This window comes from Mytilus edulis, chromosome 3 (genome assembly GCF_963676685.1).
Source record: "Mytilus edulis chromosome 3, xbMytEdul2.2, whole genome shotgun sequence".
NCBI classification, from domain to species: Eukaryota; Metazoa; Mollusca; class Bivalvia; order Mytilida; family Mytilidae; genus Mytilus; species Mytilus edulis.
In genome coordinates, this window is record NC_092346.1 from 37,991,410 (window position 1) to 38,007,118 (window position 15,709).

Genomic DNA, 15,709 nt, shown 5'->3' on the forward strand with positions numbered 1-15,709 from the left:
TATGTTCAGTGGACCGTGAAATTGGGGTACATACTCTAATTTGGTATTAAAATTAGAAAGATCATATCATAGGGAACATGTGTACTAAGTTTGAAGTCGATTGGACTTTAACTTCATCAAAAACTACCTTGACCAAAAACTTTAACATGAAGCAGGACAGAGGGATGGACAGACGAACAAACACACAGACCAGAAAACATAATACCCCTCTACTATCGTAGGTGGGGCATAAAAATATACTTTTTAATTAGATAACAGCCCCTTGAAATCAACTTGTTTACAGGAGAGACAAAATCAACATCATGGTTTACAAGAAATGTTTTAATTATCTATAGTAGTCTTATCAAATATAGAGTACACAACAAAAAACAAGATACATGCATCATTATATTATAGTATCATCTCTCAACAAAACACTGACTTATATAACATTACTGTTCATATACAACATCAAACTGGCAGTGTTACCATATCACCTTTGTTATCATAGAATTATTGTAAACAACAAATATAGTATTATGTCTTAATTTTAGTACTTAAGAAAATCTCCCTTTTACAACAAAGAATATAGAATATTACCAACAATCTACATATAATATTGTAGAATTAGTCATTCTTATCTTAATAAACAATTTATATTTTTAATCTCAACACTTTCATATGCTAGGACATCTTCTGAGTATGAAATCGCTCAATTTGATTATTTGAGTGTACCTTTTTTCCAATTCTTTCCCTTACGGTATTATTTGAGCTGCATTCGAAAGAAATCAACCCTTATACAAACAAATACTGATGCATGAAATACATCTGTTAACCTATTTCAGGTTCAAAAAATCTCTATGGAAAGTCTGTACCTGTTAAAATTGAACTGTTACATAGAGAAAAACTAGGCAACAGATCAAAAGTCATCATTTATTTCGTATTTGAATGTTCCGAAAATCTATTAAAGTCTAAAACAAGTTCATATATAAGCACCTTTGTATAAGGTTGATTTCTATATGATTTCTATATGATACAGCTCATTGGTCCATGTCTCATGATAAAGTGATATACGTAACATATCAATTCAAACTTGAAATAAATGCATCAAAGACAATTACCAATTGGCCGATTCAGAATCTAACGCATTATGGGTAATATTTCCAAAAGCTTACACAAAAATGTAATGATTGGTTTAAAACGAGATAAACAATGAAAATTCAACCAATGACTTAGCGTTATTTTCTTTTTCATGTATGAACAGTGAGATTACACTTAGTCCTTTAGATTCTGAAAAGGAGAATTCACCTTTTCATTATCTAAAGCACTATGGGTAATCCTATTGTTCATACAATTTGCATTGTTTAGAACTTTTTAAACCAAACACAACCTTTTCGTGTACGCTTTTGAAAATAATACCCAGAATGCAATCAAGATTCTGAAAAGGAAAATGGCAGATATTGTAAAAGACTTGGTATTAAATGCAATAAAGGATACAAAAAATGTTCGTGAAGAATTTCTCTTACAATTAGTTGCTTTACAATCTTTAGAATGACCCTATACTATACCAACTTCTCTCTATTAATTTTGATTATCATGATTACAGTAAAACCTATAAGAACCTGATTATCTAGATTAAAGAAAATTGATTAGAACTTGATTATCATATATTAAAGTTAAAAGATATTATTTGATCTTTAACAACAGATTATTTTTTTAAATTCAAACAGATATGTTATTTCCTCCTCCAAATGAAAATGGCAAGATTTTATTAAACACATCCACTTCTTTTCTCTCTCTCAAAGAATATATAATAAAGTGTTTTCCAATTGTGTGGACATGAACTTGAAATGGTTAACAATTACAATCATCTTGTCAAACATGAATCAATTTGAATTTGTGATTATAAAATTTAGAGGTTTTACAAAAAAGTAGTAACACTTATTTTATGGTTTGTACATCTAACTGACACATGCAAATACAGTTTTTTTTTTCAGAAGAGTATTTATATCAAGTAATTCTCATACAGACCAATAAACATATCCAAAAGGAGGGAAACTTATTTCTTTTAGTTTGTTGATACCACATAAACATTACCTTCAATGAAACAAACAAGTAATTAATTTGTTAGCACAAAATGTTACTATACAAATTAAGTTCAATTTTCATGATATATGATAAGAACTGGTACTTTTGGTACCAAATCACTGAATTGTACGTTTCAGAATCCAAAGGACTATGGGTAATTTAATTGCTAGTACCCCAAAATGAAAAAAACATCACATCATTGGTTGTATTTCCATTGTCTATGACATTTTTAACCCATTGCGATGTTTTGGTGTACACTTTTGAAAATATTACCCAGGATGCGTTAGATTCTGAAACGTCGAATTATAAGTCAGTTTGTAGAAAAAAAGTATCAAAAAGTAACAATTCCATTATAACAGTCATTGACCACTAACATTAAGAGTGGAAACCATTTAATAAAAAAGAAATAACAATAAAAGATTCATAAACTCTATATAAAGGAAACCTGTCCTACAAAGATTGTATAATAATTTGCTCTGATCACAAACCAAAAAGGTTGCACTAGATAAAATGAAACAACAATGAAGGTATCCAAAAAGTTAAATTTCCATTTCAAAAGCAAGAAACCAGTCCCTATACAAAGATTCCACTTTAACTGTCACTGATCATTCAGGTGTTTTAAGTTAAGCCTAAAAAGGTAAGGTATAACAAGGTCCTGTGTGTCCCAGCACTAACTTTGGTCTTCAGTCATTATCAGCTGCCACTATCTGCCACTGCATTACAGACATGTCATTGCCTCCTGTTGACAGCACACGAGAATCGTCAAACAGGAAAGCTACGTTGGTCACATGACTACTGTGAGCTTTGAAGGACTGACATTTTGTCTGAAGAAAAAAATATAAACAAAAATGTTAAGTCATATATTACTTTGCCTTTTCATAAAATACAAAGTATTTGAATTAAAACTTTGCAAATATTTCAATTCTTATGTAGCAATGTGTTGTTTTTTCTGTATCACTAGTAATATCCAGAAGAAAGGCTTTGAATATTCAATTTTCAATGTCATATAAATCCTATGTTTTAACAACCCAACTTGAAAGTTTGAAATTTGAAAACTCCACTTAGATACATAACTTAATGAAAAGACTATAATCTATGATGTGAGGTAAATGTTAAGTATCTCCCATAGATAGAATTTAACTGAAGTTTTGTGATACAACCTAATGATGATCTTTTTTGGATGTCGAGAAACATTAACTACCTTAGGCTGACTACATGGATACTTGAACAGATTCACTTTGCCAAAATCATCAGCTGATACCAGTAGTGGTTTTTTATGTGCTTTTGCACAGTTGTTTATGTCAGTTCCATCAGCACCTCTTGGCCAGATTCCTGAAATAATTCATCAATAATTACATATCTATCTATAAACCCATACCGTCTAGAAAGCTTCAAAAGGCATGACAAAATGTCAAACGATGCAAACAATAGTTATATAAGGTACCAGGCTTATAACTTATACGCCAGACGTGCCTTTTGCCTACATAAGACACAACAGTGACGCTCAGATCAAAATAGTTATAAAATCAAACAAGTACAAAGTTAAAGAGCATAGAGGACCCAAAATTCCAAACAGTTTTGTCAAATATGGCTAAGGTAATCTATGCCTGTAATAAGAAAATCCTTTGTATTTTGAACCAGATGCTCTGCAAGGTGCAGCTTTATACGACCGCAGAGGTCGAACCCTGAACGGTTGGGGCAAGTATGGACACAACATTCAAGCTGGATACAGCTCTGAATTTGGATTGTGATTAAATAGTTGACACAGCATAGGTTTCTGACACAGAATAATGGTGGTCAAATGAACTTATAAATTATTTTTTTTGCTTTTGAGCAATTCACTATGCTGTTGAATATTTATCCTCTCAAAAAAAATATTGAAAAATTTTCTTTTTAATTTCTGAAATCTGTAATGAGAAAACTGACCCCCCTCCCCCAATTTATTTTTCACCTCCCCCTTCCCCTTATTCCAAAAATGATCTCAATTCAAATACTAATGGAGTTTGCAACAATAACTACTCATTTAAATACATCATAAAATATTAAAATATAAAATGCTATACAGTCATGGTTAAAATTAATAATAATCAACAGTAACTTCTAAAAAAATAAATGGGGAATGTGTCCAAAGGAACGATGCCCCTGCTAGCATATAACGTTTTAAAGGGACATAACTTTAGAACTGTAAAAGTGAAGCTGCCAAAAATTGAACTTAAACTGAGTTTAGAGGTAATAAGCATTATATACACATTTAATTAAATTTAGTTAAGATAAACTTAAGTGAAGAGAACAGAAACTAAAAAAATCTTAAAATTTTCCACTTGTAAAGGGGCATAACCCTAGAATGGGTTCAAATTCAAAGTGCTTGTATTCACTGAATGGTAAGAATGCTTTAATTTATCAGTTGGTAGTAAAGTGAATTGCATTGTATATTGTATATAGCATTGACTTAAGTTGATTCAACTACTATTCTGGACAAAGAAAGATAACTTCAATTTTCAAAGAAGATTTCATAAAGTATTGGTTTTAGGTTATTCAACAACCATTCTGGACAAAGAAAGATAACTCCAATTCATTGTCTTGAAACTACAAAAATGCTTGTTTTTGGACCCTTTTTTGTCCTTTATTCCTAGACTGTTTGCCCCATATCCCTTAAAATATATCCCAACCTTCTACTTATGGTATTAAACATTGTAGTACAATTTCAGAACAATTGAAATACTTATACACAACTTATTGTCCTGACACTAGATAAATGCTTGTTTTGGGCCCCCTTGGGTCCCTAATTCCTAAACCTTAGGGACCATAACCCCCAAAATCAATCCAAACTTTCTTTTGTGGTTATAAACATTGTGTTAAAATTTTATTGATTTCTATTTACTTATACTAAAGTAATTATTCGGAAACCATCTGTCTGCGGACGAAGCTGAAGACGCCGCCGATGACGACGTGATACCAATACACGACAATTTTTGCGGACATATAAAAATTCATACTTTTGTTAACAGGAAATTTATTAAAATTACCTTACAATTGACATTCATGTCAACACTGAAATGCTGACTACTGGGCTGGTGATAACCTTGGGACGAAACATCCACCAGCAGTGGCATATGTACTTTATATATCTCAACTTGTACGATTCGCTCGTGTATGTAACAATGTTTTAGATTTTAACGAGAGAAATTTATGAATTACTGAAAAATTATTACACCAGGGTTTTCGATATCACAAACTAGTCAAAACATTTACTAAATTTTATCATCGGTATAAAGACATCATTCGTAAATATAGCTCAACATGCAGACTTCTAATACGTTCAGGTATTTCACATCCAATTTTTTATGGTAATATTCTTTATAAAGCACAAAGGTGTCAGTATTCACCTCAGAAACTTACAAAACCTTTGAATAGACTTATTAAGAAGGGATATAATTACGATACTGTTGTCAAGTCATTAAAGATTGCATATTTTGGCGTTAATATTGAGTCACTGATAAGGTCTTTGCATCGGAACTAAACACATTTATTCTAAAAACAGTTGTTGGCATGACACGGGTTATGTTCTTCTCATATATGTTATGATGGTATGATACTAAACCCCTAACGGGACGGATTGTGCCTGATGTTCATATGATGAAATCATAATCTTTCAGTCAGTTTAATTGAAGTCTGGAGCTGGCATGTCAGTTAACTGCTAGTAGTCTGTTGTTATTTATGTATTATTGTCATTTTGTTTATTTTCTTTGGTTACATCTTCTGACATCAGACTCGGATTTCTCTTGAACTGAATTTTAATGTGCGTATTGTTATGCGTTTACTTTACTACATTGGTTAGAGGTATAGGGGGAGGGTTGAGATCTCACAAACATGTTTAACCCCGCCGCATTTTTGCGCCTGTCCCAAGTCAGGAGCCTCTGGCCTTTGTTAGTCTTGTATTATTTTAATTTTAGTTTCTTGTGTACAATTTGGAAATTAGTATGGCGTTCATTATCACTGGACTAGTATATATTTGTTTAGGGGCCAGCTGAAGGACGCCTCCGGGTGCGGGAATTTCTCGCTACATTGAAGACCTGTTGGTGACCTTCTGCTGTTGTTTTTTATTTGGTCGGGTTGTTGTCTCTTTGACACATTCCCCATTTCCATTCTCAATTTTACATACAATTAAAGGCAATAATCTATTTGTTACCAAGTACATAAAAGCAGAGAGATTCATTCAGAATTTATTTTTGTGTACATAATGGATAGATTAGACTATGCTATGAAATCAAAACAAATCTTCTGAGCACTGAAATTTTGTGAGGACATAGACTTTAGTTGGTTAAAGTTTACAATTTATTTTACAATGGGTAAAAAACAACAAAACTAAAACAAGTAGTAATATCAGAATGATCAAGTAAAAAAAAAAAATTTTATAGAGGTGTTTAACAACCTTGAATTCTAATCAGGGTCTCACTATGTTGACAATGCAGTCTCAGCATCCTACCTTCAGACCAATCAAAATACCAAAATACTTTCAACTTGGTTATTCAGAATGGAATCAAGTGTGAGCAATTTCATTAGTCATTACTAATGGAACAACCATTCAACTTCAAGTGGGGTTATGGTTCTTTTTATGAGTCAGACTTTTTTTTTCAACACTATCAATCAAATTAGGAAAATAACATCACGTCATAGGTTGTATCTCCTTTGTATAGCATGTTTTTAACCAATAGCAGTGCCCTGGTATATAACTTTAAAATATTACCCAAAATACTACAGAGTTTGAACAGGGAATTAAGCAACCCTATTAATGTATTGGTCTGTTACAGATATATATTTACCTGCAGTAGCAAATGACAATGTAAGAGAGGAAGATGAGGTTCGGGAATAATGCAAAACCACTTACGAATTGGTACATTAATATTATAATAAATTTACCTGCAGTGGCAAATGACAAGGTACAGTTTTGTGAAGCCCATTCCACATCTCTTAATGAGGAGGATGAGGTCTCCTGTTCACAACTTGGTACGTTCCCTGAAAGAGTGAGGCAAATCATTGACACATATTATCAGTTATTAGGTTGATTTAATATAAATATAGACGATTTATATATCAATGAGACAACAATCCAATTACAGAAATAAACAAAAAATTTCTAGAATTTCATTAAGTTGGATTGTATAAACCATTTACCCATCATTTATAAAAAAAAATAATTGGTCATCCGAATAAGCAAGAAGATTGATGCCTTTTCTCCAAGGATTTTGATATTTTTTCTCATAATTTTGAACATGTTAAGAGAACTTGAAGGTCAGGCTCCTTTTTTTAAGCTGTCAAATTCATACTAAAATTCATGGCATAAACAAGCTTGAATTGAAGGTTTCACAGTATTTTCTTTATGAAATTTGTTACACTATATAAAAACGTATCAGAAAGATTTACAAAATGCCAAACTTCAAAACTGATATGATGTTAATGATTTAATCAAAAGTATTATCTATTCTAAAATATGGAAAACTGATTGTGCCTGAAAGTATTGGAATATTAATTTAACCCTAAAAAAATATAAAAGCATAGTATATATCTAGGTAAGTAACATTATAGTACTTACAGAATAGAACTTCATAATCTCCTGAGTTACTGCATATATATTTCCCATCAGCTGACCAGTCAATGTGTGTTATAAAACTACTATGGCCCTGGAATTATATTGAAATTTAGTAATTCATATAAAAGCGTTTTTCTAATGACCATTGAAAGGCCAGCAATGTCATTTTTTATGAAGGCATATTTTGAAATTTTTTACAATTATTCCATTATCTAGTGATATTCAAACTTGAGTAATTCCTCTGTCCTGTTTTGGTCATTTCTAGAAAAGTTCATACCAGAGAAAATAATTTTATGTTTTGTCTTAAATAACATGTATAGTGGGCGTCACGTTAAATTGGCACCATGTTTTTTGTCAAAAAAAATAAATAAATATCAACCGTGTTTACTCAAGATGATGTTTTTCATTTAGCGGAAGTAAAATCCTGTCCAAATATCAACTACTGTCCTACCTTTTATTGTGTTTGCACTGTATAATCCTGACCTTCACATTTTTCAAGATTATTTACATTGTAAAACCGCCATCTTGGTTTCTATGAGGATCCCTTTTTCCATAACATTCCTTACTCTCCGGTAATATCATTGTCATTGATGATACAATTTCCCGCGCTTTTTACGTAAAGAAGACGAAAAGCTCAGAGAGACACAAGAAAATGGAGAGCATGTGGAACTCCACGACAACACTTCCGGTAATAACAATGTCAGATTCCACCATACAAACTAGTCTTGGATTATGTGAAGGTCAGGATTATACAGTGCAAACACAATGAAAGGTAGGACGGTAGTGGATATTGGGACAGGATTTTAGTTCCGCTAATTGAAAACCATGATCTTTAGTAAACAGGGTCGATATTTAAGAAAATTTTGACAAAAAACATGGTGCCAATTTTACCTGACGGCAACTATAGTTTTTCCCTCTATTGTTCACTACTACTTTTCTCAACTTCAGAAGATCACTTTGAAACGCAATTCAAATATTTTGGTATTTCAAACCACACTGAATATCATAACTAATTAATAATATATGAACTTACATGACATCTACCAATACGATTGTATTTCTGTCCTCCCTCCTTGACGTCATAAACATATATATAATTGTCCCTAGAACCAAGAGCTAAATGAGATCCATCTAGAAAATAAAGAAAATTAACATTTTTGAACATGTTCAATTTTTGATATTCAGTATCATCTGGATTTCTAGATTTGGTAGTAATTGGTTCAATAATTTATATGAAAGATTACCTGGTGAAAATAAACAACATTCTATCTGTTCATTGCCATCAGTATGCTCAGCCACTATGTTGTGTGTTGATGTATCTATGGCAACCCATCTGCCTGTTTCCATACCAACAACTACAGCACTGCCATCTGGACTGAAACAACATGAATGTCCAGGGTCCTGCAAAACAAACAATGAATTAAATTAAACAATATATCAAATTATTTAAAATTGTACTTTTCATTTAATATGATAGTCAATTTTTAAAAGAAAAGAAAATGATATTAATTGAATTTCTTTCCAAAGTTGATAATTATGCAAACTGTTATAGAACATTTTAACATTTCCTTTTAACAAAATATATAAATTCCTCCATAAATCAGACAGTCAGGCCATTTTTTTTTAAAACAAATAAATTTTCTTAAAACATGTTATATGTCTGACAAATTATTAGCATTAAAAATAATTAAAGCAAGTTATTTTGCAATGTTTCTTCATAGTGCTCTTCCATATAAAGTTATGCATCCGGTATTCAGACTTACCGGTAATTCTAAAGACCAGACAGCTGTCTTTGCTGTACTGTCCCACATGTGAATCATTTTATCTGATCCTGCTGTCAAGAACTGTTGTTGTGATGGATGGCAGGCAAGTCCCCACAGCTCATCAATGTGGCCCTACAGTTAGAAGGATAAGTATTAAGTACAGGCTATAAATTCTACATACCGTGGGAGTTTAATATTTACACCTATGCACAAGAACTATTTTATTTTTAAAAACATGTACTACTTTCCAGTACCCGGTATGTAATTTTTGACAGGGTTCGAACAGGCGTTTTTTCATCTTTAAAAGTCCATGCAAGTTATTTTTCAAAGAATTCCACAAGCCAGTGGTAGGAGCCATCTTAAAACTTACATTGAGGTGCGATTTTTGTTGCTCTGTGTTTATGGCTTAACTGTGACTTTGAGGTGAAGAACAACAATAAGAGCAATGCTTATCTGCTTTTTGTATGTATTTGCTGTGCATGAACCAGTTGTTCAGTGGTTGTCTTTTGATTATGTGCTTTATACTTGTTTCTCGTTTTTTATCTAGATTAGATGTTTGCTTTCCTGTTTGTTTTATACTAGTCATTTGAAACCCTTTATAGCTTGCTCTTTCGGTGTTAGCCAAGGCTTCATGTTGAAGGTCATACTTGGACTTGGGACTTGGATGGGGAGTTATCTCATTGGCATTCATACCACATCTTCTTATATCTATGCCTGAACACTTCCCTGAACCTTTAACATACCTGAACTAAAGGTTGCAGCTCTAAGTCCAATGACCCACAAAGTATTGCATTTTTTGTAGTTCCAATCAATGTTGGTCCACCTTGACCTTTACTGATCATTCTAACTCCACCATACTCTTCACCTATCTGATAAAAATAGAACATCAAACCAAATAAATATTTTTGTATTTGTTTGTCAGTTTATTGAAATATTTGACTGGCTCAACAGTGGGATAAACAAAAGTTAATGCAAAAGTTCACAAATTCGAAAGTTATGTCATTATATAAATAGTTATGAATGACAGCATAATTTACAAGAATAACCCTAACTGCTAGATCTTTTAACTGAGACATAAAATATAATTAAATACCTCTTTTGTGAGTCCAGTACGTTGATATGAACTGTCCCATTGTACAATTTTTCTATCCTTTCCACCCCCTGTTAATATGGTTCCATCCTCTGGGTCCACACATATGGAGAATATTCCACCTTCATGTGCCCCAGTTATTGCTTGACCCGCCTTAGTGCTTCCTATAAACAGAAAAAATGACACGTTCTAAAATTCTTATTACAAAACATCACATGTGTCATGTCACAATTTTTTTTATGAGCTTGCTGATCTGACTGGATACATTGGAAGTCAGTGATAAGACATATTAATCTATCTAACTAGTTGAAATCAACATTTTGTTTGTGATGATAATGTATGTATGCAGTCTAGATATCAAATCATACCCCTACTTGAATCACTTGTTATAACATAGATACTGGTGAAAAACATACATTTTTGGACTTTTTTTTTTAAAAGTAGTATGATGCCAATGAGGCCAGCCAACTTTCCACACCAGTGATCAAATGATGTAGATTTAATGGACTACAAGGCACTGTATGGCCTCTAACAATGTACAAAATCTATACATTAAAGGCAACTGAAAAGGCAAGACATGACAAATGCAAAACAAGCAATAGCCAGATTTACTTAAAAACAATAAACAATCATCAAAATTACCTATGTATGATAAAGTACTTTTCTCAGTCTAGTGAGGATGTTTATTAATATACCAACCTTTGGGCCAGACAATTATGCTGCCATTTGAGTCACCCGTTATAACATCACCATTCTCAGCAAAAGCAATACACAACATATACTTTGGCTTGTCCACTTTCTGTAAAAAACAAAACAAAAAATATTCGATTTTTTCCAAAAAAAGTTGAAAGTTAACCAGTAAACTTAAATTTCAAAAAATATTGATGTAGACCACCAGCAAAACAGAAATATTGTATGATTTTTTATTTCATAGTAGTTTAAAGAACTTTAACAGCATAGACTAGCTAAGACATCAAATCTACACACATTCAACACATTTTCACACTGGGTACCTCCATTCGAAAAAAACAAACTGTTTTACATATCTTCAATGCACTACAAAATCACCAGAAAACAATTATTTTTTTGCCAAAAAGCACAGATTTAAGGTGGTACCTAACACTACAGGGAGATAACTCTATAAAGTCAGCTAAACGTTTTAATTATGTTGTGTTGTAAAAGGAATATTAAGCTTCTCAATGATCAAAATAGTTGTTTGTCAAACGGCTATATAACCAGTGTAATTTTTCTGACAAAACGGTTGGTTAAAACTTTTTGAAATTTTTATATTTTTGTTAAAGGGTAAAAGTAAATACTTTGACAAATTTTTATGAAAATTAAACGGGCCAAATTAATTTTAGTGAAAGTGTTGGGTACCACCTTAAAGCTTTATTTTGGTTTTTCTTACTAATTACCTGTCTTAAAAATGATCAACTACAGAGTCAAAAGACTGTAATATGAAAATAGTCTACATAAAACACAATAAAATTTATTTCTAAATACAATGAAAACTTCAGAAGAAACTTGCTTTCTACTAAAAGACACACTTAATTTGGCAAAAACCTTACATAATTCAGGCATACATTCATGGTATTCCTATGTTTGAAATGTAAGCAATATTAATAATAATCAAAACCATAATGAAAATATTTGTAGAATAAAAAAATAGCAAAATAATCGGTTAAAGAATAATGTTCTGGAAAACTCCCATGGAAGTTCATATAATGATAAAATATCAAGGGGAATAGTATAAAAATCCAACAGTTTAACAAAATAAGGAATAAGTTGGAATAAGCTGTATCCTTAAACCATATTTACTTACCCAAAACTTTGGACAAAGAAAATGTATTTGTTAGTTTCGTATAAGAAATAACTCTTTAGCTATAGAAACTGAGATAGAAAAGAAAATTACAAAAGATATAAAGAATATGGACAAATTGTGACTCTGAATTTATCTATTGAACATACTGCAAAGTTACCACAAAAGTTTCTATGGACTGACATTTTATATCCCGTTGCATATGTATATTTTGATGAAACAATCTATCAAACTTTATGTATATAACATAAATCATGTAACATACAGATGAGTTGTAAAGGACAAAAGGGCTAAAAAATTGATACCTTAAAGAGGCACAAATTTATCCTTCTAATGTCAATTGACCATAGAACATTAAAGTTTTTTCTGAGAAAAAAAACCAGACTAATTTCAGCATAGGCCAGCACCGTGTGTAACCCTAAAGACTTACATCATATACACAATGACTTACGTCAAACACGCCACTTTTTTTAGTTAGTTTTCCAGATTCCAAAGTCCAGAACTGTATGTGTCCTTTGCCTACATCTATTATACTATTTGGTTCTGACGGGTGAAACTCAACTGCCAATACAGGATCTTGACTACCCTAAAAAGTAAATCAAATCATGAATAAAGTGAAATAAAAATTACAGATACATGTACTAGGTTGAGAAAATACAAAAATCAAAATTCACACCAGTGTCATGCTCTTTTCAAAACAAAGTTTTTTCAATCAATTACATAGAGTAATTTATAATGAACAGCTGGCACAATTATCAAATTAAGAAATAACAATTTCTGAAAATATTAGATATTTAAACATATATCTTTGGAGTCAGATAAACATATATCTTTGGAGTCAGATAAACATATATCTTTGGAGTCAGATAAACATATATCTTTGGAGTCAGATAAACATATATCTTTGGAGTCAGATAAACATATATCTTTGGAGTCAGATAAACATATATCTTTGGAGTCAGATAAACATATATCAGGAAATGCTGCATACAATTGATATTATTACTTTACACAACCTATCCAATAATAAAAACATCACAAAAAGTTCTGATTTAACAGTATATACATTTAAAATCCGACTTCTTCATACACTATATAACAATCTTACATGATACCTACTTTAGTATTAGCCAGCTTGCGACCTTTCTCTACATCATACACAAACAGTTCATGTTCATTACTTTCATCAACTACACACAATTTAGCTCCGCCATCCTGTAATATGTAATAAAACAATTGTTTAAAATATTGAATGGTTTTGTGGTTGATAAATTGTCAGAGGATATTTTACCAAGCCAAAGTCAAAATATTTTGTACAATAAAATAATTCTGTTTTATGCTGTAATTGCAACTTATTATAAATGTGTTTTATCACAATATGTGTGTTTTTTCTTCAACAAATCAGACGTAACTATGTGGAAATTTTGTATCTTAAAAAGATTGGATAAGAAAACTTTTACATTCAATATTTTCAGGACGATAGAATATCTTAGCAAATAGTGGACATATTGGTAATCTGATCAGCAACACAGTGACAACACCCAAAAAATTTCATCAAAAAGTTTTGACTGGTAGCAAAAATTTGTAAGGGTTCCGCGGAACCCAGTGTCTCGCCTACTTTTGCTGAAATTCACAGGCTCAACAAAATGAGGGAAAAAATCAATAAAAATATTCCTCTTGATACTATCTTTTGATTTTAAGTAGCTTCTGTCCAAGTTTAGTAAAAATCCAGGATAGTTTATGAATCTAATAAATGTTTAAAAACTTTAACTGCAGACTGTATGTAATGTTAACTGGAAGAAAACTTAGTCCATTTATAAGTTAAATACAGATACACAGGTACAAAATATTATCAAAATTTCCTTCTAAACACTAGCTTATGATCTTAAACAAGCTTCTGTCTAATTTTGGTACAAATTAAAAGTAGCAAAAGAAAGTTTGTTTTTTTTTTAAATTTAACCACAGAGTGAACATGTTATTTCCTGGCAGAAAATCTAAGTCCATTTAAAAGTAAAATACAGAAAAAATGGATTTATTTTTTTACAAAATTTCCTTATGCATATTATCTTTTGATCATAAACTAGCTTCTGTCTAAGTTTGGTAAAAACCCAGGATAGTTTAAGAAAGTTATTAAAATTTTAAAAACTTGAACCACAGAGTGAATGTAATGTTTCCCCGCAGAAAAACTAAGTCCATTTATAAGTAAAATACGGAAAAAATGGAATTTTATTTTTACAAAATTAACATTTGGATACTATCTTATGATCATAAACAAGCTTCTGTCCACGTTTGGAAGTAATCCAGTATAGTTTAAGAAAGTTATTAAAATTTCAAAAACTTTAACCACAGAGTGAATATTTGTGGACGCCGCCGACGACGACGCCGACGGAATGTAGGATCGCTTAGTCTCGCTTTTTCGACAAAAGTCGAAGGCTCGACAAAAATGGTACCACCAGAGTAACAAAACTGTGTAAAATGACAAGGAACACGCCTGCAATATTCCATTTTTTTCTTTTGAGTGTTTCTATCTATCTATAGCAGTATGCTATTGTTAAGCCTAAAGACATTTGGATGCAAATATACAGAAGGTAACCAAATCAAGACAAAAGTTCTTATAGGTCTTTGGTCTAAACAAAAACAAAAACAAAAACATACCTGTTTTGAAAATGACAAGCAGCAGACGGATCTGTCAAAGTCCCCGATTCCAATGACATGAAGTGTGTTCAGACTAGTTGAGTGCCAGATACGCACATGTGGCTGAAAAGTAAACCTGAACATTATAGTTCATGCTTAAATAGTGTAAAGAAGGGAAATAACAAGGGAAAAATACAATTTATACGTATTAGGGTAAAGACTTGTAGACTGTCCATAGTTTTGTTGTATACTGTATACAAAGATTGAATGAAATCAAATTCAAAGTTGAAGTACAAATGTAACTGTTTACAAACAATTCATTGACCATCAATGTTCATAGAATACAGATCTACAAGAATACGACTGAAGATTTTTTTGAAAATCTGTTATAAAAATCAAAGAAATATACAAAGCAGAAATATAATCAAGTTAGGTGTCCCCTACAAATGTGATTCAAGCACTACAAAGATTTTAAGATATTTTTGTACAAATTTAAGCAAAACTGACAAGGATAACTTTTAAAGGTTGAGCTTTCAGCTATAACAACAAACAATAAACAATAATTTCAGATATATTCACACCTTTGTTAGTATTGTAGTCTAATAATAAATTAAACTTCCCTCTTCAAATGTATAGAATATAGAGATAATACATAACTGCATGCAAGCATTGTGTCTTTTCATTTTTGCTATAACATTTTATAATCTTTATCTTTTGAGCTTTTAGCCTAGCTAATCAGATTGATA

The 15,709-nt window shown here is 31.4% G+C and overlaps 1 protein-coding gene across 20 annotated transcripts in view; it reads right to left on the reverse strand.

Annotated features, from left to right (window-relative positions):
* Positions 1–306: 306 nt before the first annotated feature.
* LOC139516422 (echinoderm microtubule-associated protein-like 2) overlaps positions 307–15,709 on the reverse strand; it is a 64,282-nt gene continuing 48,879 nt past the window's right edge. For all 20 annotated transcript variants that reach the window (XM_071306513.1, XM_071306512.1, XM_071306510.1 and 17 more), the window contains 13 exons: positions 14,985–15,086; positions 13,449–13,544; positions 12,781–12,915; positions 11,210–11,309; positions 10,514–10,674; positions 10,164–10,289; positions 9,421–9,552; positions 8,902–9,058; positions 8,691–8,788; positions 7,661–7,748; positions 6,988–7,083; positions 3,269–3,399; positions 307–2,891 (listed from right to left, as the gene is read on the reverse strand). In XM_071306513.1, coding sequence (XP_071162614.1) covers positions 2,751–2,891; positions 3,269–3,399; positions 6,988–7,083; positions 7,661–7,748; positions 8,691–8,788; positions 8,902–9,058; positions 9,421–9,552; positions 10,164–10,289; positions 10,514–10,674; positions 11,210–11,309; positions 12,781–12,915; positions 13,449–13,544; positions 14,985–15,086 — 1,563 coding nt within the window. In that variant the 3' untranslated portion in view covers positions 307–2,750. The remainder of the gene's footprint in view (positions 2,892–3,268; positions 3,400–6,987; positions 7,084–7,660; positions 7,749–8,690; positions 8,789–8,901; positions 9,059–9,420; positions 9,553–10,163; positions 10,290–10,513; positions 10,675–11,209; positions 11,310–12,780; positions 12,916–13,448; positions 13,545–14,984; positions 15,087–15,709) is intronic.